At 41.7% G+C, this 25,900-nt stretch overlaps 1 protein-coding gene across 3 annotated transcripts in view; it reads right to left on the bottom strand.

Moving 5' to 3' along the window:
- Positions 1-25,900, bottom strand: part of CHDH (choline dehydrogenase) — a 68,790-nt gene that overhangs the window by 16,600 nt on the left and 26,290 nt on the right. For all 3 annotated transcript variants that reach the window (XR_004482326.2, XM_033424613.2, XM_004267924.4), the window contains 4 exons: positions 4,489-5,246; positions 3,698-3,849; positions 2,813-2,942; positions 1,718-1,852 (listed from right to left, as the gene is read on the bottom strand). Coding sequence is in view for 2 of the 3 variants with exons in the window: in XM_033424613.2 (XP_033280504.1) it covers positions 1,718-1,852; positions 2,813-2,942; positions 3,698-3,849; positions 4,489-5,191 (1,120 nt within the window). In the remaining variant the exon portion in view is untranslated. The remainder of the gene's footprint in view (positions 1-1,717; positions 1,853-2,812; positions 2,943-3,697; positions 3,850-4,488; positions 5,247-25,900) is intronic.

Genomic DNA, 25,900 nt, shown 5'->3' with positions numbered 1-25,900 from the left:
ATGAGCTCACCGTATGTTTACAGTAGGTACAGATGTGGACACACGAGCATATTTTACATCAGCCATTATGATTATTGCTATTTCCGCAGGAGTAAAAGTATTTAGTTGACTAGCAACCCTTCATGGAGGTAATATCGAATGATCTCCCACCACAATACGAGCCCTAGGCTTCATTTTCCTTTTTGCAGTAAGTGAATTAACAGGAATTGTCCTAGCTAACGCATCACTAGACATTGTCCTTCACGATACATATTATGTAGTCGCACACCTCCACTACATATTATCAACGGGAGCAGTATTCACTATTATGGGAGGCTTTGTACGTTGATTCCCACTATTCTCTCAGGTTATACACTCAACTCAACATGAGCAAAAATTCACTTTGTAATTATATTTGTAGCTGTAAATATAACCTTCTTCCCACAACATTTCCTAGGTCTATCTGGAATACCATGACAATATTCCGGCTACCCAGATGCATACACAACATGAAATACTGTCTCATCCATAGGCTCATTTATTTCACTAACGGCGGTAATATTAATAGTTTTCATAATTTGAGAGGCATTAGCATCAAAACGAGAAGTCTCAACAGTAAAGCTAACATATCTCCCGGGAGAATTCGGGAGGGGCAAAAGAAGGAGGAGAAGACCAATCTCCCAGAGTCCTTCTCGCTGGAATCCATCTTGGCTGAGAGACGCACGCACCACCAGGAAGGACCCTGAGTCAGACGATGGGCCAAGCGAGATGACTGGCCAGAGACAACCCAGAAACTAACCCATTACCATAAAACCGGAGCCTGCGAGGCACGTGGCAGAGCGGTTCTCCTGGGTTCCCCCAGGCTCTCTGCCTTGGGGTTCCTTCCCAATAAAGTCTTTTGCTTTGTCAGCACGTGTGTCTCATCGGACAGTTCCTTTCCGAGTGTTAGACAAGAGCTTACTCTCCGGCCCTGGAAGGCCCTGCAACACCTGCACCGCCTCCTCCTCAAGGTGCTGCAGTCTCCCTGGCCCAACAAATTCATTCTTCAAGCACACCCAATGCCTAGCCCCGGGGCCTTTACACGTATTCTTCCTGCCTAACAGACCCCCTGCCACCATTCTCCAGTTTAACATCCTAATTATTCCTTCACTGTACTTAAAACTTAGCATGTTTACTTAGTTTCCTTCCATTGTCTCCACTGGAGCGTAAACTCCCTAAGAAAACCTGCCTTATTAGCACTTCTCACCATGTAGCACAGCACACGGTAGGTGTGCGAGAAATGCATGCTGAGTGAATAAGATTTCGAAGCACTACTTCCTGGCCAAACTCAGTACTCTGAGACCCAGCTAGAAACCGCATGGAAAATGCTGAGAAACAGAAGCTGTGGTCCAGCATCAAGTGCCCTTTCTCTGCATTTTCTCCTGGCCCCTTGGGCCCCAGGCAGTGTCCAGGATGAGGCCATCCCTATCCATCCATCAGGAAGGGCAGCACCCAGCCCCTGCAGAGTCACCCCGGGCAAGCCCTGTGTATCGCGTCTGGTCTCACACCAACCTGCCACACAGGAACGGCATATCTCCATTTTGCAGATGGGAAAACTGAGGCTCAGAGAGCTGAAATAAATGGCATAGCTCAGCTTTGAACCAGCAATCTGGAGCCACAGCCTGGGCTAAGCACCTCAGGAGGGAGGCTGTGCTGCCCACAGAACATCTCTCCCAAAATCATGGATGAGCACACCCACCTGTGAACTTCCAGAGCCACTCCAGGCCAATCCGGACCTTCCTCAGGGGCTTTTGTGCTGAGTGGAGGGTGATGGGGGAGGTGCACGCCTGCTGGATGTATATCTCCAGGTGGTCTTGGAGGTTCTGGCCAACTCCTGAAACCAGAGGGGGTGGTTAGGAAAATGTCTCCCAAAGGGGCTTAGCTGGCCTCTCAACATCCCCTGGTTTTGAAAACTTTTCCTCCACCCACTTATCTGCCAGGCCAGCTCCTGCTCATTCCCAGGGACACCACTCCCTCACTCCCAGCCATGTCTGGCTCTCTCAGATGCTGCCAAAGCTGCCTGCCCTTGACACTCGCTCCCAGGGCAGCACCTGTAACCATCCAGGTGCCTTCCTGCTAAGCCAGCACCCTCCACCGGGGCAGTGCCCACGCCTCCAGCCGGCACCACTCAGTGAGCTGTCCCAGAATGGCTGACCCTGCACCCTCACCCCTGGCCTGGGGAAGGAGGGAAGCAGGCCTGTCATGCTGTGCAGACCCAGCATGAGCCCATCCAAGCTAAACGGGACACTGGGCGGGTCACTGTCATGGACCAGCACTTTCAAAGACCTCTTATGATAAAACTTCAAGCTCTGGGAGCTTGAGTTATAAGAGAGGGCAAGAGGGACAGGGACAGGCTCCAAAGGGCATCAGAAACAGTCTATGAAATAAATATTAGGCCTGGGAGAACCATCTGAACATGAACAGCATGTCAGGGTAGCTGGTGTGTCCTGAGGATGGACAACACAAAGGCCCGGACCCCTCTTGCCACACGGCTGCCCTGTTGACCTGCCTGAGCCTGGCCCAGTGGGCTTTACGGGCAGATGCTCCCTGCTAGAGGTGCCTCGCTACTGAGAGGGATGGGATGTCTGGGGAAGGGAGGAAAACGACACAAAAGCTTGGGGTTTCGCTGGGGGTAGGAGTCCAGCGAGGCCTGGGGGACCTTCAGGCTCGCGGGAACAATGTGACAGTTCTGAGGAGCCCTGACTCCTGTCCCCTCCCCACTCCATGCTAATAAAGTATAATAACTTTTATTTAACAGGGACACCTCTGGGGCGCAGTGGGGAAGGGAGCTCACCAGGAAGGTGGCACACCACCGGGATGCCCAGTTGCTTGAGGTCATCTGCATTGCCCACGCCCGACAGCATGAGCAGCTGCGGAGAGTTGATAGCACCTCCACTCAGGATCACCTCCTTGCTGGCGAAAGCCTGGAAGAGGCGAGGGGCCAGGCAGCTCACACTTTCCCAGAAAAGCCAGTCAGAACCCCAAGAATACGGCCTTGGCATGACGCACCCACATGGTGGGTGGGGATCCTGCCCACAGGCTCCAGAGCAAGGAAGAGGATGCTCAGGGCGCCCCTAGGTGACAGTAGCCCACACGTGCAGCTGTGGGTGTGTGTGATCATGAATCAAGCGTGGTTCATACTCTGATGTATTCTGCAACAGCCTGACCGTAACGATGGTCTTAAAAACAGGACTCTAGAGCTTAAATGAGATAAATAGAAGCAGGCACTCAAACAAGCAGTTTAAATAAAGCACATGGTGAGCGACATCTTCACGTGGGATGCAGAACAATCCCCACATGCCCCTAAGTGGAAAACAGCACAGTGCAGAAGTAGGGAGTGTGATCACAGGTACGGTTTTTAAAGCCTCTGATATAAACCTATCAATTTCTGGACAAGTGTGGAAGGCAACAGCAGAAAGAGGTTCATGGGGGCACTCATGGCCGGGCACCATGGGCCCTGTGCAGGTGGCTAGACTGGGGCTTCCTCACCTCTGCCAGGCCACCACCTCCTGGGGACAGTCTTTCAGGCTGTTGCCACCAGCTGCTCACTCCTTATCATCATGTTGATGGAGACAAGGACATGCCTCCTACCCACCCACACTGACTGAGCATGACCACGGGGTCACTGCCCACTCCCTCCCTGCCATGTGAGCTGCCCATGTGGTGGTCATTCACTCACCCTGTGGCTCTGGCCGTTCTTGATGTACTCCACACCCACTGCACGGGTACCTTCAAACAGCACCCTGCTCACAAATGTCTGGGTCTCAGCCGTGAGGGTGGGGCGGCTCAGTGCCGGGTGCAGGTACGCACAGGCCGTGCTCCAGCGCTTGCCTGCAGGACAGAGCAAGGAGATCAGTCACAGCCCCAGCCTGTTCCCTAGGCACCTATCATGGAGGGGGAGGTAGGGAAGGACTGCAGAAAGAGGGAATTTGCCCTTCCCCCGACTGTGCAAGTTCTGCCTTCAAAGGAAGGCTGAGACCAAAATACCCTGTCCAACTGACATCCACATCTACCTGGGGCCCCTGGATGCAGGTGGGAAAACATCCCTCACCCTTGACAGGACGACAGAGACCAGGAGTGGCTGATAATGAGAGCCCTGGGTCCACCCGGGCCTTGCCTCTGCCCTGCTGCAAGGCCCGTCACTGCTCTGTGCCTCAGTACGCCCATCTGTAAGGCTTTAAAACTTGGGGCTGTATGGCCGGAGAGCTGCCTCTTCATTCCACACCAACAGGGACCAGAGGATGCCCAAGGGGTCACCATCTCCAAGTCACTTCTCATTGGCTTTGAATGGTATTCTGTGGCCTGTCGCCAGTGTAATCTGTCATATCCCCTCCACCTCAAACCAGTCCCAGTCTGTCCACACTTACTGACCATGACAGGTGGGGGCAGGAGGGTCGGGACTGTGATAGAGCAGCGTTTCGTTTTTAGAGGAGGAACCTGGGAGATGGGGAATCGGAGGCCTCGCGCTACCTTCGTGGATGGTCATATCCATCCAGCCGAAGCCCTCTTGCTGGAAGCCGTTCATGTCCTCGGTGAGGGGGTAGCCGGCCTCCTGCGCCGCCTCCAGGAACGCGCGGTGCAGCGGGTGGCCGCTCTTGCCCCGGGACACCCGCAGGGGGCCGTCGCCGCCGCGGTACCTCCCGGCACCCAGCTCGTGCGCCTGCGCCTTGCGGAAGTAGGGCAGGCAGTGCGCGTAGTCCCAGCCCGCCGCGCCCTCCTGCTGCCAGCGCTCGTAGTCCTCAGCGTGCCCACGGATGTAGACCATGGCATTGAGCGACGACGAGCCGCCCCAGACCCGGCCACGTGGCCAGTACAGCACGCGGCCGTCCAGGCCCGGCTGCGGCTCCGTGTGGTAGCACCAGTTGTACCTGTCATCGCACAGGTTGGCCACGAGGGCTGCGGGCATGTGGATCTTCCACAGGAGCCGCTTGCTCCCCGCAAACACATCCTTGGGCCCGGCCTCCAGCAGCAGCACTCGCTTGTCGGGATCCTCCGTGAGCCGGCCGGCCAGCACGCAGCCAGCGGAGCCCGCACCCACCACCACGTGGCTGTACTCACCCCCAATCCGGGGGCGCTCGCTGGCCAGAGCACGGATGCCCCGGGGCCAGTGCTGCCCCAGGGCTCCCCATGGGCCCAGGCTCCCTCGCCTCCAGCCTCGAAGGATGCACCACATGCTTCCAGCCCAAGTCCTCTTACTTCCACGGGGCGAATGTGACGATTCACTTTCCCTAAAACAGAAAAAGAGGTTTTGAGAAGTTTAACTCAGCATGCACTGCAGAATCAGCCCAAAGCTAGGGCAGCAAAGGGCCCCTGCAGGCCTGCCAGGTGCCTGCCGGGCGCTGGGTGGGGCAGGCCTGGCTGGCACGTCACTGCCCTGGGGAACCAGGAGGAACGAGCGGAAGCACAAGCAGGAATATCAGTCCTGTGGGACCGACGAGCACACGGCTGGGGGCACTGGAGTGGGGAGGTCCCCAGAAAGGCTTCCCTGTGACATCTGTGCATGAACCTGGAGGCCGGGCAGGAGTCTACCTGCTGGAAAACAGGGGCTTTCCAGGTTTACCCTCACTCCTCATCTGTTCAAGACAGTAAGACAGTTGCTGAGTCCCTACCACGTGCCAGGCACCATTTCCTCTCTAGCAATACTCAGAAAACAAGGCATCTGCTCTCAAAACTGATGGTCTGGGACTAGGGAGACACACAAGACTTACATAAATAACCAAAGGAAGGTCAGGGTGAGAGGCTGGAGACTAAAGAGCTCAAAGCCTTTGACCTAAGGGCCCCAGAGGGCACGAGAGGGCTTTTCAGCACGTGATGGGGTCAGAGCTACAATCTTTTAAGATCACTCTGTTGAGTGCTGGAGTTTTAACAAACACCAATAACTTCTGGAGGATCCTTTCCCAACAATGTTCATATTAATCCCAACATGCTCAGTGCACAGAGGTGGAAAAGAGTCAAGATATCCCATCAAGACCTCCACTGACACAGGAACCTCTGAGAAAGCCCCACCCATGAGGCTCAGGCACACAAGGCCCACTCAAGACTGAGGTTGCAACAGGAGAACTGGAAAACCTCAGGAAAACCCTGATAAATCCCTCGACCCCTTCCATGAGCCTATACCAAGTAACAGCAGCAGCCTATCACTGGAGGCAGACTAAGAGGTGAGAGTGGAGAGAAAGGTTCCACCCCACCCACCCCACCCCATTCCTGCAGGCACAGGAGAAAGAGGCAGCAAGGCCTCCTAAAAGCTAAATCTGAAGCAGGAATTCTGAGAACCTTCCAGCACTCCAGGCCTCGTGCTAGCACAAGGCAGCAGCAGCCCACGGCACAACTCCCAACTGGGTTGACTCAACACTCCACACTAACGACCTGATAGAATAAAACGCATGCCCTTTTCTAGGCATAAACGCTATTTACCTCAGTCCCTACTATCCTGTACACACAAGGTCACGCGTTCAATAAAAAAATTAATAGACACAGAAATAAGAAAAAGAAATGACTCATTATAAAGAGAAAAGCAGTTAACAGAACCAGACCAAGGGGACCCATCCAGACGTTAGAACTATCAAACAAAGACTTTAAAATAACCAAGTTTAACATCTTAAAAGATTTAGTTCAAAAGGTGGACATGTTGAACAGATAGGCAATTTCAGCAAAAAGTTGGCAACTATTAAAAAAGGCACAAACAGAACTGCTAAAAATTAAAAAAAAATTTTAAATTACCAGAAATGAATAAGTTGACTGGACATAGAAGAGAAAAGAATAAGTGAAACTGAACATTAGGTTAATAAAAATTATCCAAAGGGAAATAAAAAGAGAAGAAGGAGTGAAAGAGGGAGAGAGAGAGAAAAGAGCAACTGAGAGCATGGGATAATATCAAACTGTCTAAAGTATAGACAACTGGAGTCCCAGAAGTAGGAAAGGGATAAAGGGAAAAAAGAAGAGGGGGAGAGAGGAGAAGCAGAGGGAGAAGGGGAGAGAGGCAGAGAAGGACAGAGAAAGAACAGGGGAGAAAAGCTATCTGAAGAGATAATTGCTAAGACTTTCCCAATATTAATGCAAGACAAAAACACCAGAGATTCAAGAAGCTTAGAGCATCTTCAGCAAGATCAATACAAAGAGAAACACATCTAGGTACATCACAGTCAAATTGCGGAAACCCCAGAAAAAAATCATCAAAGCAGCTGCCCCCCCCCAAAAAAAACATATGTACAGAGGAATAAATTTAAGAGTGGCTGCAAACTTCTCATCAGAAAACTTACAATACAGGATCGGATCTAGACGGTGGGGGAGTAGGACAGGAAGCTCACCTTCTCCTGCAAATACATCAAAAATACATCTACATGTGGAACGATTCTCACAGAATACCTACTGAACGCTGGCAAAAGACCTCAGGCTTCCAAAAGAGCAAGAAAATCTCCACATCAGTGAGTAGGACAAAAGAAAAAAAGAGAGAGAGAGAGAGAAAGGAATTGGGGCAAGACCTGTGCCCCCAGGAGGGAGCTGTGAAAAAGGAAATGTTTCTGCGCACTGCTAAGTCCCCTCACTGGCGGCAGGGACTGAGGGCTGAGGCTTGGGCTTCAGAGGTCAGGCCAGGGAGAGGACTGGGATTGGCTGTGTCAAGGCAGCCTGTGGGGGCCAGGGTGTGCTCACCACAACTGAGGGAGTATGGGAAGAAGCCTGGGCCCGCCAGAGAGGCAAGGCGCCACTGTTGGGTGGCGTGAAAGAGAGGGGCAGGGCCACCATAGGAGCTTCTTTCTCCATGTAGGGCACCGCCTACTGGAACTCTGAGGGCAGGTGCGAGCCACCGTTGCCACCTTGGACTTCAGAGACGGGCATGGACCGTTGCTGCCACTGAGGGTCCCTTGACTTGGCACCAAACACTGCCCCTGCCTTCCTGGGAGCCCGCGTGGGCCACACACCTGCACACCCCCTGGCAAGGGGATAACGGCCAGTACACGCTGAGGAAACAGACAGCAAGCATCCAAACCAAAGACAGCCCTCACACCAAAAAAATATTAAACCCACACATGCCACATAGGGATGCTCCCGCATATGAATAGCCCTCCAAGACTACAGTAGATAACTGTTTCTCCTAAACTCACAGAGTAAGGGAAATATAAGCAAAATCAAGAAGCAGAGGAACCACTCCCAGTTAAAAGACCAAGAGAATTCCCCTGAAGGAACAAGCAATGAAACAGACCTCTTCAGTCTAACAGACATCAAATTCAAAAAAGAGGTGAACTAACACAATATTGTAAAGCAATTATACTCCAATAAAGATGTTAAAAAAAAGGAGGTGAAAATGAAAATACTGAAGGAATTAAGAAAGGCTATCAGAGAAATGCAGATTACTGTAAAAAAGGAACTAGAAACTATAAGGAGAAGCCAGGAAAAATTAGAAAATTCATTTGCTAAGATGAAAGCTGAGCTGAAGGCAATGAATAGCAGAATGCATAATGCAGAAGAAAGAATAAATGATCTGGAAGACAGAATAATGGAAATTACCCAATCAAAACAGCAGACAGAAAGCCAAATGAAAAAAAAAAACGAAAGCAATATAAGATAACATAAAGCATGCCAATCTACACATAATAGGGAAGAAGGAGAAGACAGAGAAAAGGGGATTGAAAATGTATATGAAAAAATTATGGCTGAAAACTTCCCAAACCTAAAGAAGGAAACAGATATCCAGGTACAGGAAGCACAGAGGGTCCCAAACAAGATGAACCCAAACAGACCTACACCAAGACATATGATAATAAAAATGGCAAAAGTTAAAGATAAAGAGAGGATTCTAAAGGCAGCAAAAGAAAAACAAAGAGTTAATTACAAGGGAAACCACATAAGGCTATCAGCTGATTTCTCTACAGAAACACTGCAGGCCAGAAGGGAGTGGCAAAATATTTTTAAAGCCTTAAAAGAGAAAATTCTGCAATCTAGAATACTCTAACCAGCAAGAATATCATTTAGAATAGGAGAAAAATTAAAGAATTTTTCAGACAAGCAAAAACTAAAAGAATACAGCAATACTAAACCTAACCTAAAAGAAATATTGAAAGGTCTTCTTTAGATAGAAAAGAAGCAAGAAGATATATAAAGAAGGAAATCACAATTGGAAAGTAAATCACTTAAAGTAGCCAGTGTACAGATCAAAAAGAAAAAAACAAAAACGAAAACCTATTTGTGAAAGCGATGATAAACAAAAGAACAGCAAAAGGATAAACATGAAAATGTAAAAAAGGACATCAAAATCATAAAATGTGGGGAAGGAGAGTAAGAAAATGCAGTTTTTTTTTTTTTAAGAATGTGTTTGAACCTATAAGACTATAAGTCTAAAGCAAGAAGATATAGGAAGGGGTTAACATACTTGAAAAACAGGGCAACCACAAATCAAAAACATACAATAGATTCACAAAAACCAAAAGAAGAGAACACAAGTATAAAATAAAAGGCAATCATCAAACCACAAAAAGAAAAAGGAACAAAAAAGAAACACAGAGTCAACTGGAAAACAAGATTTGAAATGGCAATAAATACATACATATCAATAATTACCTTAAATGTCAATGGACTGAACCCTCCAATCAGAAGATGTAGAGTGACAGACTGGATTAAAAAAACAAGAGCCTACAATATGCTGCCTACAAGAGACCCACCTTACGGCAAAGGACACACATAGATTCAAAGTGAAGGGATGGAAAAAGATATTTCATGCAAACGGAAATGACAAGAAAGCGAGAGTTGCAATACTCATATCAGACAAAATAGATTTTAAAACAAAGGCCACAGAGAAAGATAAAGAAGGACACTATATAATGGTAAAAGGATCAATACAAGAAGAGGATTTTACACTCGTCAACATATATGCACCCAATATAGGAGCACCCAAATACATAAAACAAATACTAACAGACATAAAGGGAGAAACTGATGGGAATGAAATAAGAGACTTTAACACCCCACTCACATCAGTGGACAGATCTCCTAGACAGAAAATCAATAAGGCAACAGAGATCCTAAATGATACAACAGAACAAATTTAACCAATATTTTCAGGATATTACATCAAAGAAAACCCCACATATTTTTCAAGTGCACATGGGACAGTCTCTAGGATTGACCACACACTAGGGCACAAAACTAATCTCAGCAAATTAAAGAGTATAGAAATTATTTCAAGCATCTTCTCTGACCACAACGGCATGAAACTAGAAATCAACCACAGGAAAAGAAATGAGAAAAAAATAATTTCATGGAGACCAAACACCATGCTACTAAAAAACCAATGGGTCAACAAGGAAATCAAAAAGGAAATTTAAAAGTACCTTGAGACAAACGACAATGAAAAGACAATCATACAAAATTTATGGGATGCAGCAAAAGCAGTTCTTAGAGGGAAGTTCATAGTGATACAGGTCTTCCTTAAAAAATGAGAAAAATCTCAAATAAACAACCTAACATACCACCTAAAAGAATTAGAAAAAGAAGAACAAACAAAACCTAAAGTCAGCAAAAGGAAGGAAATAATAAAGATGCAGAAGGAAATAAATAAAATAGAGATTAAAAAATAGAAAAAAAATCAGTAAAGTCAAGAGCTGGTTCTTTGAAAGGGTAAACAAAATTGACAAACCTCTGGTCAGGCTCACCAGAAGAAAAGAGAGTGAACCCAAATAAACAAAATAAGAAATAAAAAAGGAGAAATCTCAACTGATACTGCAGAAATACAAGAAAGAAAAAACAAACAAACAAACATAAGAGAGGGAATTCCCTGGCAGTCCAGTGATTAGGACTTCACACTTTCACTGCTGTGGGCCCAAGTTTGATCCCTGGTTGGGGAATTAAGATCCTGCGAGATGCATGGTGTGGCCAAAAAAAAAATTTTTTTAATTAAAAAAAAAACCATAAGAGAATACTATGAACAATTATATGACAACATATTTGACAACCAAGAAGAAACGGACAACTTTCTAGAAATATACAGCCCACCAAATTAAATCAAGAAGAAATAGTTAATTTGAACAGACTGATCACTAGAAATGAAATAGAATCTGTAAAAGCAAACAAACAAAAAACAAAACAAAACAACTCCCTATGAACAGAAGTCCAGGCCCAGATGGCTTCACAGGTGAATTCTACCTAACATACAAAGTAGAACTTATAGTGATCCTTCTCAAACTCTTCCAAAAGATTCAACAGCAGGGTACACTCCCAAAGATATTCTATTAAGCCACCATCACCCTGATACCAAGACCAGACAATGATAGCACCAAAAAAGAAAATTACAGATCAATATCTTTGATGAATATAGATGCAAAAATCCTCAACAAAATATTAGCAAACCAAATCCAACAACACGCAAAAAAGGTCATACACCACAATGAAGTGGGATTCATCCCAAGTTCAAAAGGATGGTTCAACATATGCGAATCAATCAATGTAATACACCACATAAACAAAAGAAAATTCAAAAACTACATGACCATCTCAATAAATGCAGAAAAGCATTTGACAAAATTCAACATCCAGTCATGATAAAAACTGTTACCAAAGTAGGTACAGAGAGAACATATTTCAACATAATAAAAGCCATTTCTGACAAACCCACAGCCAATATAATACTCAATGGTGAAAAGCTGAAACCCTTCCTGCTAAAATCTGGAACAAGACAAGGATGCCCACTCTCACCACTTCTATTCAACATAGTATTGGAAGTCCTAGCCACAGCAATCAGAAAAGAAAAAAGTAAATAAAACGTATTCAGATTGGAGAGGAAGAGGTAAAACTGACACTATATGCAGACGACATGATACTAGATATAGAAAACCCTAAGGACTTCAACAAAAACTACTAGATCTAATAAATGAATTCAGCAAAGTAGCAGGATACAAGATTAACATTCAGAAATTGTTTGCATTTTTTTAAACAGCAGATCCTTGTTGGTTGTCTATTTTAAATATAGCAGTGTGTAAATGTCAATCCCACACTCCCAAACTATCCCTCCCCTCCCCACATTTCTTTACACTAACAATGAAATATCAGAAAGGGAATGTAAAAAAAAAAAAAACTTTTAGGACCTAGAAGAACTAGAAAACAACAAATAACATACAAGGGAATCCCCATAAGGGTACCAGCTGATCTTTCAGCAGAAACTCTGCAAGCCAGAAGGGAGTGGCAGGACAATTTTAAAGTGATGAAAGGGAAAAAGCTAAAACCAATATTACTCTACACAGCAAGGATCTCATTCAGAATAGACAGAGAAATTAAAACCTTTACAGACAAGCAAAAACTAAGAGAAATCAGCACCACCAAAGCAGCTTTACAACAAATGCTAAAGGAACTTCTCTAGGCAGGAAACAGAAGAGAAGGAAAAGACCTACAATAACAAACCCCAAACAATTAACAAAATGGTAATAGGAACATACATATTGATAACTACCTTAAAGGTAAATGGACTAAATGCTCCAACCAAAAGACATAGACTGGCTGAATGGATACAAAAACGAGACCCATATATGTGCTGTCTACAAGAAAACCACTTCAAACCTAGGGACACATACAAACTGAAAGTGAGGGGATGGAAAAAGATATTCCATGCAAATGGAAATCAAAAGAAAGCTGGAGTAGCAATTCACATATCAGACAAAATAGACTTTAAAATAAAGACTATTACAAGAGACAAAGAACGACACTACATAATGATCAATGGATAAATCCAAGAAGATATAACAATTGTAAAAATTTATGCACCCAACATAGGAGCACCTCAATACATTAGGCAAATGCTAACAGCCATGAAAGGGGAAATCGACAGTAACACAATCATAGTAGGAGACTTTAACACCCCACTGTCACCAATGGACAGATCATTCAAAAGGAAAATAAATAAGGAAACAGAGGCTTTAAATGATACATTAAAAAGGATGCACTTAATTGATATTTATAGGACATTCCATCCAAAAAAACAGCAGATTACACTTTCTTCACAAGTGCTCATGGAACATTCTCCAGGATAGATCACATCTTGGGTCACAAAGCAAGCCTTGGTATATTTAAGAAAATTGAAATGGTATCAGGTATCTTTTCCTACCACAACGCTATGAGACTAGATAGCAATTACAGGAAAAAAAATCTGTAAAAAATACAAACACATGGAAACTAAACAATACACTACTATATAACCAAGAGATCGTTGAAGAAATCAAAGAGGAAATCAAAAAACAGCTAGAAACAAATGACAATGAAAACATGATGACCCAAAACCTATGGGATGCACCAAAAGCAGTTCTAAGAGGGAAGTTTATAGCAATACAAATCTACCTCAGGAAACAAGAAACATCTGAAATAAAAAACCTAACCTTACACCTAGAGCAATTAGAGAAAGAAGAACAAAAAAACCCTGAAGTTAGAAGAAGGAAAGAAATCATAACGATCAGAGCAGAAATAAATGAAAAACAAATGAAGGAAACAATAGCAAAGAGCAATAAAACTAAAAGCTGGTTCTTTGAGGAAGATAAACAAAATTGATAAACCAGTAGCCAGACTCATAAAGAAAAAAAGGAACAAGACTCAAATCAATAGAATTAGAAAAGAAAAAGGAGTAACAACTGACACTGAAGAAATAAAAAGGATCATGAGACATTACTACAAGCAACTATATACCAATAAAATGGACAATCTGGAAGAAATGGACAAATTCTTAGAAAATCACAACCTTCCGAGACTGAACCAGGAAGAAATAGAAAATATAAACAGACCAATCACAAGCACTGAAATTGAAACTGTGATTAAAAATCTTCCAACAAACAAAAGGCCAGGACCAGATGGCTTCACAGGCAAATTCTATCAAACATTTAGAGAAGAGTTAACACTCATCCTTCTCAAACTCTTCCAAAATATAGCAGAGCTAGGAACACTCTCAAACGCATTCTACGAGGTCACCATCACTCTGATACCAAAACCAGACAAAGATGTCACAAAGAAAGAAAACTGCAGGCCAATATCACTGATGAACATAGATGCAAATATCCTCAACAAAATACTAGCAAACAGAATCCAACAACACATTAAAAGGATCATACACCATGATCAAGTGGGGTTTATCCCAGGAATGCAAGGATTCTTCAATATATGCAAATCAATCAATGTGATACACCATATTAACAAACTGAAGGAGAAAAAACATATGATCATCTCAACAGATGCAGGAAAAGCTTTCGACAAACTTCAACACCCATTTATGATAAAAACCCTCCAGAAAAGAGGCATAGAGTGAACTTACGTCAACATAATAAAGGCCATATATGACAAACCCACAGCCAACATCATTCTCAAGGGTGAAAGACTGAAACCATTTCCTCTAAGATGAGGAACAAGACAAGATTGTCCACTCTCACCACTATTATTCAACATAGTTTTGGAAATTTTAGCCACAGCAATCAGAGGAGAAAAAGATATAAAAGGAATCCAAATCAGAAAAGAAGAAGTAAAACTGTCACTGTTTGCAAATGACAAGACATTATAAATAGAGAAACCTAAAGATGCTACCAGAAAACTAGTAGAGCTAATCAATGAATTTGGTAAAGTAGCAGGATACAAAATCAATGCACAGAAATCCCTTGCATTCCTATATACTAATGGTGAAAAATCTGAAAGAGAAATTAAGGAAACACTCCTATTTACCACTGCAACAAAAAGAATAAAATACCTAGATAAACCTACCTAAGGAGACAAAAGACGTGTATGCAGAAAACTATAAGATACTAATAAAAGAAATTAAATGATACAAAGAGATGGAGAGATACACCATGTTCTTGGATTGGAAGAATCAACACTGTGAAAATGACTATACACCCCAAAGCAATCTACAGATTCAATGCAATCCCTATCAAATTACCACTGGCATTTTTCACAGAACTAGAACAAAAAATTTCACAATATGTATGGAAACACAAAAGACCCCGAATAGCCAAAGCAATCTTGAAAAGGAAAAACAGAGCTGGAGGAATCAGGCTCCCTGACTTCAGACTATACTACAAACCTACAGTAATTAAGACAGTATGGTATTGGCACAAAAACAGAAATATAGATCAATGGAACAGGATAGAAAGCCCAGAGATAAACCCACACACATATGGTCACCTTATTTTTGATAAAGGAGGCAAGAATATACAATGGAGAAAAGACAGCCTCTTGGATAAGTTGTGCTGGGAAAACTGGACAGCTACCTGTAAAAGAATGAAATTAGAACACTCCCTAACACCATACACAAAAATAAATTCAAAATGGATTAAAGACCTAAATGTAAGGCCAGACAGTATAAAACTCTTAGAGAAAAACACAGGAAGAACACTCTATGACATAAATCACAGCAAGATCTTTTTTGACTCACCTCCTAGGGAAATGGAAAAAAAGCAAAAATAAACAAATGGGACCTAATGAAACTTAAAAGCTTTTGCACAAGAAAGGAAACAATAATCAAGATGAAAAGACAACCCTCAGAATGGGAGAAAATATTTGCAAATGAAGCAACTGACAAAGTATTAATCTCCAAAACTTATAAGCAGCTTATGCAGCTCAATATCAAAAACAAACAACCCAATCCAAAAATGGGTAGAAGACCTAAATAGACACTTCTCCAAAGAAGATATACAGATTATCAACAAACACATGAAACGATGCTCAACATCACTAATCATTAGACAAATGCAAATCAAATCTACAATGAGGTATCACCTCACACCAGTCAGAATGGCCATCATCAAAAAATCTACAAACAATAAATGCTGGAGAGGGTGTGGAGAAAAGGGAACCCTCTTGCTCTGTTGGTGGGCATGTAAATTGATGCAGCCACTATGGAGAACAGTATGGAGCTTCCTTAAAAAACTAAAAATAGAACTACCATACGACCCAGCAATCCCACTACTGGGCATATACCCTGAGAAAGCCGTAATTCAAAAAGAGTCATGTATCACAATGTTCACTGCAGCTCTATTTACAATAGCCGGGACATGGAAGCCACCTAAGTGTCCAGCAACAGATGAATGGATAAAAAAGATGTGACATATATACAATGGAATATTACTTAGCCATAAAAAGAAATGAAGGTGAGTTATTTGTAGTGAGGTGGATGGACCTAAAGTGTGTCATACAGAGTGAAGTAAGTCAGAAAGAGAAAAACAAATACCGTATGCTAACACATATATATGGAATCTAAAAAAAAAAAAAAAAAGAATCTGAAGAACATAGTTGCAGGGCAGGACTAAAGAGGTAGACATAGAGAATTGACTTGATGACATGGGGTGGGATGGCAAAGCTGGGGCAATGTGAGAGTAGCAACGACATATATACACTACTGAATGTAAAATAGTTGGCTGGTGGGAAGTATCAGCATAACACAGGGAGATCAGCTCCGTGCTTTTTGATGAATGAGAGGGGTGGGATAGGGAGGATGGGAGGGAGGCTCAAGAGGGAGTATATGTGGGGACTTGTGTATGCATATGGCTGATTTGCTTTGTTGTACAACAGAAACTAACACGGTATTGTGAAGCAATTATACTCCAATAAAGATCTATTAAAAATAAATAAATAAATCCAGTAAATGATTTTTAAAAAGTGGGCAGAACACCCTAATAGACATTTCAACAAAGAAGACATACAGATGGCCAATATGTACATGAAAAGATGCTCAACATCGCTGATTATTAGAGAGATGCAAATCAAAACTACAATGAGGTAACACCTCACACCAGTTAGAATGGCCATCATCAAAAAGTCTACAAATAATAAATGCTGGAGAGGGTCTGGAGAAAAGGGAACACTCCTACACTGCTGGTGGGAATGTAAATTGGTGCAGCCACTATGGAAAACAGTATGAAGGTTCCTCAGAAGACTGAAAATAGAGTTACCATATGATCCAGCAATCCCACTCCTTGGCATATACCCAGACAAAACTATAATTCCAAAAGATACATGCACCCCTATGTTCATAGCAGCACTATTCACAATAGCCTAGACATGGAAACAACCTAAATGTTCATTGACAGATGAATGGACAAAGAAGATGTGGTAAATACATACAATGGAATACTACTCATCCATAAAAAAGAACGAAATAATGCCATTTGCAGCAACATGGATGCAACTAGAGATTATCGTACTAAGTAAGTCAGAAAGAGAAAAATACCATATGATATCACTTATAAGTGGGATCTAAACTATAGCACAAATGAACCTATCTACAAAACAGAAACAGACTCACAGGCATAGAGAACAGAATTGTGGTTGCCAAGGGGGAGGGGGGAGGGGGGAAGAAGAGGGATGGACTGGGAGTTTGGAGTTAGTAGATGCAAACTATTACATTTAAAATGGATAAACAACAAAAGTCCTACTGTATTGCATAGGGAACTATAGCCAATTTCCTGGGATAAAGTATAATGGAAAAGAATATTAAAAAAAATGTATACATGTGTTTAACTGTCACTGCTGTATAGCAGAAATTAGCACAACATTGTAAACCAACTATACTTCAATACAAAACCTTGTCTCGTTCCTGATCTTAGAGGAAATGCTTTCAGTTTTTCACCACTGAGAATGACGTTTGCTGTGGGTTTGTCGTATATGGCCTTTATTATGTTGATGTAGGTTCCCTCTATGCCCACTAGGAAAACCCACTTTAAATATAAAGGCATAAGTAACACATAAGAAAATGGAAAAAAATATATACTACACAAACACTAAACAAAAAAGCAAGTGACTACATTAACACCAGACAATGTAGACTTAAGTATAAAGAATATTAACCAAGGTTTAGAAGACATTTCAAAATGATAAAGAGGTCAATATATCATAAAGAAATGATATATATGTATCATGATATATGTGTATATGTGATGATATATGATATATGATATATGTGTATATGTGTCTAGTAGAGCTTCCACAGCATGAAGCATAAATTGATAAAACTGAAATGAAAAATGAATACACAGTTACTCTTGGAGATTTTAATACACCCCTCTCCATAACAGATAAAACTACTAGATAAAAAGTCAGTAAGAATATACAAGACTTAAACATTATGAACTAAGTTGACCTAATTAACACTTAGTATGAACACCCAAACACCAGCAGAATACATGTCCTTCACAAGTGTACATCACCAAGACAGACAGTATTCTGGGCCATTATAAAAATCTCAACAGGGGCTTCCCTGGTGGCACAGTGGTTAAGAATCCGCCTGCCAATGCAGGGCATACAGGTTCAAGCCCTGGCCCGGGAAGATCCCACATGCCACGGAGCAACTACTAATGAGCCTGTGCTCTAGAGCTCGCGTGCCACAACTACTGAGCCTGTGTGCCACAACTACTGAAGCCCGTGTGCCTAGAGCCCATGCTCCACAACAAGAGAAGCCACTGCAATGTGAAACCCATGCACCGCAACGAAGAGTAGGCCCTGCTCACCACAACCAGAGAAAGCCCGTGCACAGCAACAAAGACCTAGCACAGCCAAAAATAAAAATAAATAATAAATAAATTTTAAAAAAACTCAACAAATTTAAGAGGACTGAAATGCTACAAAGTATGTTCTCTACCCACAAAAGAACTGACTTAGAAATAAATAATAAAAGTATATCTGAAAAAATCCCTAAATATTAAGAAATTACACAACACACTTTTAAATAACCCATGAGTCAAAGAAGAAATCACAGGAGAAATTAGCAAATGTTTGAAGTGAATGAAAATGAAAACACAACAGACAGAAATGTGTGGGATGTAGGAAAGCAGTGCTTTGAATGAAAAATACATCATTAAAATGCTTACATTAGAAAAGTCAGATCTCAAATTGAGGATTTATACTTTCACCTTTAAAAAGTCAGAAAAAATGAAAATTGGTCCCATGGTGATCAGAAGAAAGTAATAAACATAACAGTACAAATCAATAAAACTGAAAACAAATTTAAAAATGGAAAAAATTAATAAAACCAAAATGAAGTTCTTAAAAACAATTAATAAAATTAATAAACCTCTACCCAGGCAAAGAAAAAAGGAAGGATAACACAAATTACCAACATTGGCAATGACAGAGGGAACATCCTTACATATTGTACAGATAGTAAGACTATTATGACAACTTTACGGCAATATATTTGATAATTAAGATGAGATGGATACAGTTTTTGAAAGATTATCAAAGTCCACTCAAGAAGAACTATATAGGGCTTCCCTGGTGGTGCAGTGGTTGAGAGTCCGCCTGCCGATGCAGGGGACACGGGTTCGTGCCCCGGTCCGGGAAGATCCCACATGCCGCTGAGCGGCTGGGCCCGTGAGCCATGGCCGCTGAGCCTGCGTGTCCGGAGCCTGTGCTCCGCAACGGGAGAGGCCACAACAGCGAGAGGCCCGCATACCGCAAAAAAAAAAAAAAAAAAAAAGAACTATATAACCTAAATAGCTGTATATATTTATTTAAAAAATTAAATTCATTAATTTAAATTTTTCCCACAAAGAAAACTCTAGACTACATTGGTAAAAGCTAAGAAACATTCAAGATGGAATAATACCAATTCTAAAAAAATGTATGAGAACACTTCCCAACTCATTTTATAAAGCCAGCAGTATTCTGTTACCAAAACCAAAGATATCACAAGAAAACTAGAGACCAATATGCACCATGAACAAAGATGCAAAAATCTTAAACAAAATTTTAGCAAATCAAATCCAGCAAGAAACAAAAAACATACATCATAACCAACTAGAGTTTTATTCCAGGAATGTAAGATCGGTTCAACATTTGAAAATCAGTCAGTGGTTTAACACACCAAAAAAGAAAAAACATACAATCATCATAGTTAATGCAGAAAGCATTTGGATATATACAACATCCATAAAATCTCTGTGTACTTAAAGAATGGAAGAGAACTTCCTGATAAAGGGAATCTATGAAATACCCACAGCTGACTTTGTACTCAATGGTGAAAGACGAAAGCTTTCCTCCTGAGATCAGAAACAAGGCAAGGATGTTCACTCTAATCAGTTTTATTCAACACTGCTTAAAGGTCCTAACCAGGGATTTAAGGTTAGTTAATTAATTAAAAATAAAAGGCATACAGATTGGAAAGAAAGAATTGTAAGCATCCTTATTTGCAGACAAGATGATCATCTACATAGAATTCCCAAGTAATTTACAAAGAAAGCTACTGGAATTAATAAGTGAATTTAGCAATATCACAGGATACAAGGTCAACATACAAAACTCAATTGTATTTTTATATACTATTAATGACCAACTGAAATTTTAAATGTAGTAAAGAGTTTGAGTCCATTTTTTATGTTTGGTCATTGACAGCTTTCAAGCTCCACCCCTCCCTCTTGCCCCACATCTGAGCAAGTCAGTAAGAAGGCTCTGAATTTCTGCCTTAGGTGTCAGTTGGTAAGTTCAAATCATGCAACTCCAACCCATATGTAGGAATCCTCACCTTGGTCCCACTCTCCAGGGCCACTCCCCCTTTCTGTCACTCAAGCTATCCCAGATTGGCTTGGATGCCTGCCCTGCTCTATCCAGAAAGCCCCATTATGTGAGTAATAAACTTTTTCATAGCCTCTTGGCACATGTGTGGTACCATCAGTCCCAACATTCAAACAAATTATGGGTGGGAGGGGGTAGATCCCACTCTCTGTGAGGCAACCACAAGTCAAAACAATACCACTTACAAGAGCATCAGGAAATTTGAAATAATTAGTATTAGATTTAACAAAATATGTGCAAAACCTATACACTGAAAATGACAAAATATTATTGATAGAAGTTAAAGATGATCCAAATATATAGAGAGAGATACCACAAGTAGGAAGACCTAATATTGTTATGTCAGTACTCCCCAAAGTGATTTATAGATTTTCATGCAATGCCAATCAAATATCAGCAGGATTTTTTTTTTTAGAAATTGACATGCTGACTTCAAAATGTATATGGAAATACAAATGACACAGAAAAAGTTACAGTACAGACAAAAAGAAACCCCGTGTGGCAGTGAAAATGAAGGAACCACAGCACCTCATATCAGTATGGTTGAATCCTAAAAATAGATTCAAAATATACAAAACAAATAAGATGGTATGACCTGAATGAGACCTTTATATAAATAAAGTTTTAAAACATGTAATTCATTTATGTACCCAACATCAGAGTCCCAAAATACATAAAGCAAACATTGACAGATTTGAAGGGAGAAATAGATAGTTCTATAGTAATAAATGGAGACTTCTATACTCAGATTTCAATAATAGAAGAACCAGACAGAAAACCAGTAAGGAAATAAAGAACTTGAATAACATTACAAACCAAATGGATCTAACAGACATTTACAAAATACCCCACCCAACAACAGCAGAATACATTTTTCTCAAGTGCACATGGAACATTCTCTAGGACAGCCCATGTGTTAGGCCACAAAACAAATCTTAATAAATTTTAAAAGACTGAAATAATACAAAGTATCTTTTCTGATCATAATAGAATAAAACTAGAAACCGATATCAGAAGGAAAACTGGAAAATTCACAAATATGTGGACATTAAACAACACACTCTTAATCAATGTGTCAAAGGAGAAATCACAAGGGAAATTAGAAAATATTTTAAGACAAATGAAAATAAAATCACAGCATGCCAAAACATATGAGATGAAGCAAAAGCAGTGCTAAGAGGGGAAATTTATAGTTGTAAACGCTTACATTAAAAAGGAAGAAAGATTTCAATAAAAAACCAAACTTTACATCTTAAGGAACTAGAAAAAGAAGAGAAACTAAACCCAAAGTTAGCAGAAGGAAGGAAATAATAAAGATTAGAGCAGAGATAAATGAAATAAAGAACAGGAAAACAACAGAGACAGTCAATCCAAAAGTTGATTCTTAAAAAAATTTTTTATCAAAAGTTTAGGTAGGTTAACTAAGAAAAAACAGTGAAGACTCAAATTAGTAAAATCAGAAATTTAAGGGGGGCCATCACTGCTGATTTTACAGATATAAAAAAGACGATAAGAAAGTACTGTGAACAACTGTATACCAACAAATTGGATAACCTAGAGGAAACAAATTCCCAGAAATATACCATCTATCAAAACTGAATCATGAAGAAAGAGAAAATATGAATAAACCTATAATTAGTAAGGAGATAGAATCAATCAATAATCAAAAACCTCGCCAAAAAGGAAAACCCTGGAGAAAATGGCTTCACTTGTGAATTCTACAAAACATTTACAGAATGAACATCAATCCTTCTCAAATTCTTCCAAAAAATTAAAGAGGAGGGCAAGTTTCCTAACTCATGTGAGGCAGGCATTAACCAGATAGCAAAGCCAAAGACACTAACAAGAAAACTACAGACCAATATCTCTTATGAGTAGTGATGTGAAAATTCTCAACAAAATACAAGCAAACTGAATTCATCAGCATATTAAAAAGGACTGTTTACCATGACCAGGTGGGATTTATCCCAGGAGTGCAAATATGGTTCAACATATGAAAATCAATCAATATAATACACCACGTTAATAGAATGAAGGAATAAAAATCACATAATCGTCTCAACTGATGCAGAAAAAGCATCTGACATAATTCAACACCCTTTAATGATAAAAACACTCAGTAAACAAGGAATAGAATGAAACTTCCTCAAAATGATAAAGGTCATATATGAAAACCTTGGGGTAACATCATACTCAGTGGTGAAAGACTGAAGTCTTTCCCCTAAAATCAGGAATAAGACAAGGATACTCACTTTTGCCACCTTTATTCAACACAGTATTGGAAGTTCTGGCCAAAGAAATGAGGCAAGAAATAAAAGGCATCAAAATTTTAAACAAAGAAGTTATCTCTGTTTGTAGATGACATGATCTAACATGTAGAAAATCCTAAAGATTACACAGAGACACACACAATAACTATTAGAGCTAATAAGTAAATTCAGCAAAGTTGCAGGATCCAAAATCACAGAAAAATCATTTGCATTTCTAGACACTAACAGTGAACAATCTAAAAAGGAAATTAAGGCAACAATTCCACTTATAATAGTAGCAAAAAGAATAAAATACTTAGAAATAAATTTAACCAAGGAGTTGAAAGACCTAACACTGAAAACTACAAAATATTGCTGAAAGAAATTAAATAAGGTATAAAGAGATGGAAAGACATCCTGTGTTCTGGATTGGAAGACTTAATATTGTTAAGATGGCAACACTACCTATGGCACGTTACAGATTCAATGTAATCCCTATCAAAACCCCAACGGTGCTTTTCCAGAAATAGAGAAACCCATCTTAAAATTCATACGCAATCTCAAGGGACACCAAATAGCCAAAACAATCTTGGAACATAACAGGTTGGAAGACTGACACTTTCTGATTTCAAAGCTTACTACAAAGCTCCAGTAATCAAAACAACATGGTAGTGGCATAAGGACAGACATATAGAACAACAGAAAAGAGAGTGCAGAAATAAACCCTCACATAGATGGGTAGTTGATATTTTACTAGGGTGACAAGACACATTCGATGGAGAAACGATCATTTTTTAAGCAAATTGTGTTGGGGAAACTGGATATCCATATGCAAAAGCATGAAGTTTGACCCTTACCTAATACCGTATACAACAATTAAAATAGACCAAAGACCTAAATATAAGAACTAAAATTATAAAACCCTTAGATAAAAACATAGGGAAAAATCTTCATGACACTGGATTTGGCAGTGATTTCTTGCTTGATGATGATGCTTCACCAAAAGCACAGGCAACAAGGGAAAGAACAGATAAATTGGATTTCATCAAAATTAAAAACTTTTGTGCAACAAAGGACCTCATCAAGAGAGTGAAATAACCCACAAAATGGAACAAAATATTTGCAAATCATAGCTCTGTAAGGGATTAATGTCCAGAATATATAAATAACTCCTACTACTCAATTACAACAAAAAGCACACAACTCAACACACACACACACACACACACACACACACACACACACAAAGGGCAAAGAACTAGAATAGATGTTTCTCCAAAGATATACAAATGGCCAATAAACATGTGAAAAGATGTTCAACATCACTAATGCAAATTAAAACCACAATGAAATACCACCTCACACCCATTAGAATGGCTATTATCCAAAAAATGGAAAAAAACAAACGTTGACAGGAATGTGGAGAAGTTGGAACCCTTGTACACAGTTGGTGGGAATGCAAAATGGTGCAGCCACCGTGGAAAACAGTTTGGTGATTCTTCAAAAAGTTAAATATAGAATTACCATATGATCTAGCAATTCCACTCCTAATTATGTACCCAAAATAACTGAAAGCAAAGACTCAAACAGATACTTGTATGACAATATTTTTAAGCAGCATTATTCACAATAGCAAAAAGGTGGAAACAACACAAATGTCCATCAACAGATGATTGGATAAGAGAAATGTGGTATATACATACAATGCAACATTATTCAGCCTTAAAAAGGAATGAAATTCGGGACATAGCAGTGAGTGCCAATCGCTGTCCCTCCTATTCCGGGTCACCGCTGCCGCTGGGAGACTCACAAGCAGGTGCCAAACGCTGCCCCCACCGTGCAGGGAGCACTCATGGGACACGAGCAGGTCCCAATCACTGTCCCTGCTGTCCCTGGAGTGCACGGGCTGTCACCACCACTAGGAAACCCAGGAGCAGGTGCCAGTCACTGCCCCCACCATCCGGGGAGCATGCATGGGCAGGGAGCAGGCACCAATCGCTCCTCAGGGGTGCACGGGCTGCCAACCTCAGCTAGGGGACATGCGAGCAGGTGCCAAGCTCAGCCCCTGCTGTTCCGGGGGTGCACAGTCCACCACCACTGCTGGGTAACCCACAGGGTGGGCACCAATCACTGCCCACACCATACAGGGAGTGCTCACAGGCCAACACATCTACACACCCCATATCAAGGGGATAATGGCTAGCACACACTAAGGAAAGAGGCAGTAAACATCCAAAATAAAAGCAGCCCCTCGATTCTGGACAAGATGGAAGAGTAGAAGGACTTGAGCTCACCTCCTCTCATGAAAACACCAAAATCACAACAAACTGCTGAACAACCATGGATAAGAAAGAGTGGAACCTACCAAAAATGATATTTTACATCCAAAGACAAAGAGGAAGCCATCATGAGATGGTAGGAGGAACACTTTCACAATATAATCAAATCCCATACCCACCAGGTAGGCGACCCACAAACTGGAAAATAATTATATCACAAAGGTTCTTCCACAGGAGTGAGTTCTGAGCCCCACATCAAGCTCCCCAGCATGAGGGTCTGGCAATAGAAGGAGGAGCCCCCAGGGCATTTGGCTTTGAAGGCCAGTGGGGCTTGAGTGAAAGAGCTCCACAGGACTGAGGGAAACAGAAACTCCATTCTTGGTGGGCGCACACAAGATTTCACATGCACTGGGACCCAGCACAAAGCAGGGACTCCATAGGAGCCTGGGCTACCCCTGCCTGCTGGTCTCAGAAGGTCTCCTGGGGAGGTGGGGGTTGGCTGTGGCTCACTGTGGGGGCAAGGACACTGGTGGCAGAGGTCTCAGGAAATACTGATAGGCATGAGCTCTCCTGGAGGTCACCATTTTGGCACTGGGACTTGGCCCCACCCAGCAGCCTGTAGGCTCCAGTGCTTGGATGCCTCAGGCCAAACAACCAGCAGGTGGGGGAACACAGCCCCACCCATCAGCAAACAGGCTGTCTAAAGTTGTACTGAGCTCACAGCCACCTCTAAACGCACCCCTGGACATGGCTCTGCCCACCAGAGGGACAAGACCCAGCTCCACCCACCAGAGGGCAGGCAACAGTCCCTCCCACCAGGAAGCCTGCAAAAAC

Source organism: Orcinus orca, chromosome 10, assembly GCF_937001465.1.
Source record: "Orcinus orca chromosome 10, mOrcOrc1.1, whole genome shotgun sequence".
In the NCBI taxonomy this organism is placed as follows: domain Eukaryota; kingdom Metazoa; phylum Chordata; class Mammalia; order Artiodactyla; family Delphinidae; genus Orcinus; species Orcinus orca.
Note: the sequence above shows the minus strand (reverse complement) of the source record. Positions and strands in the feature narration are given on the sequence as shown.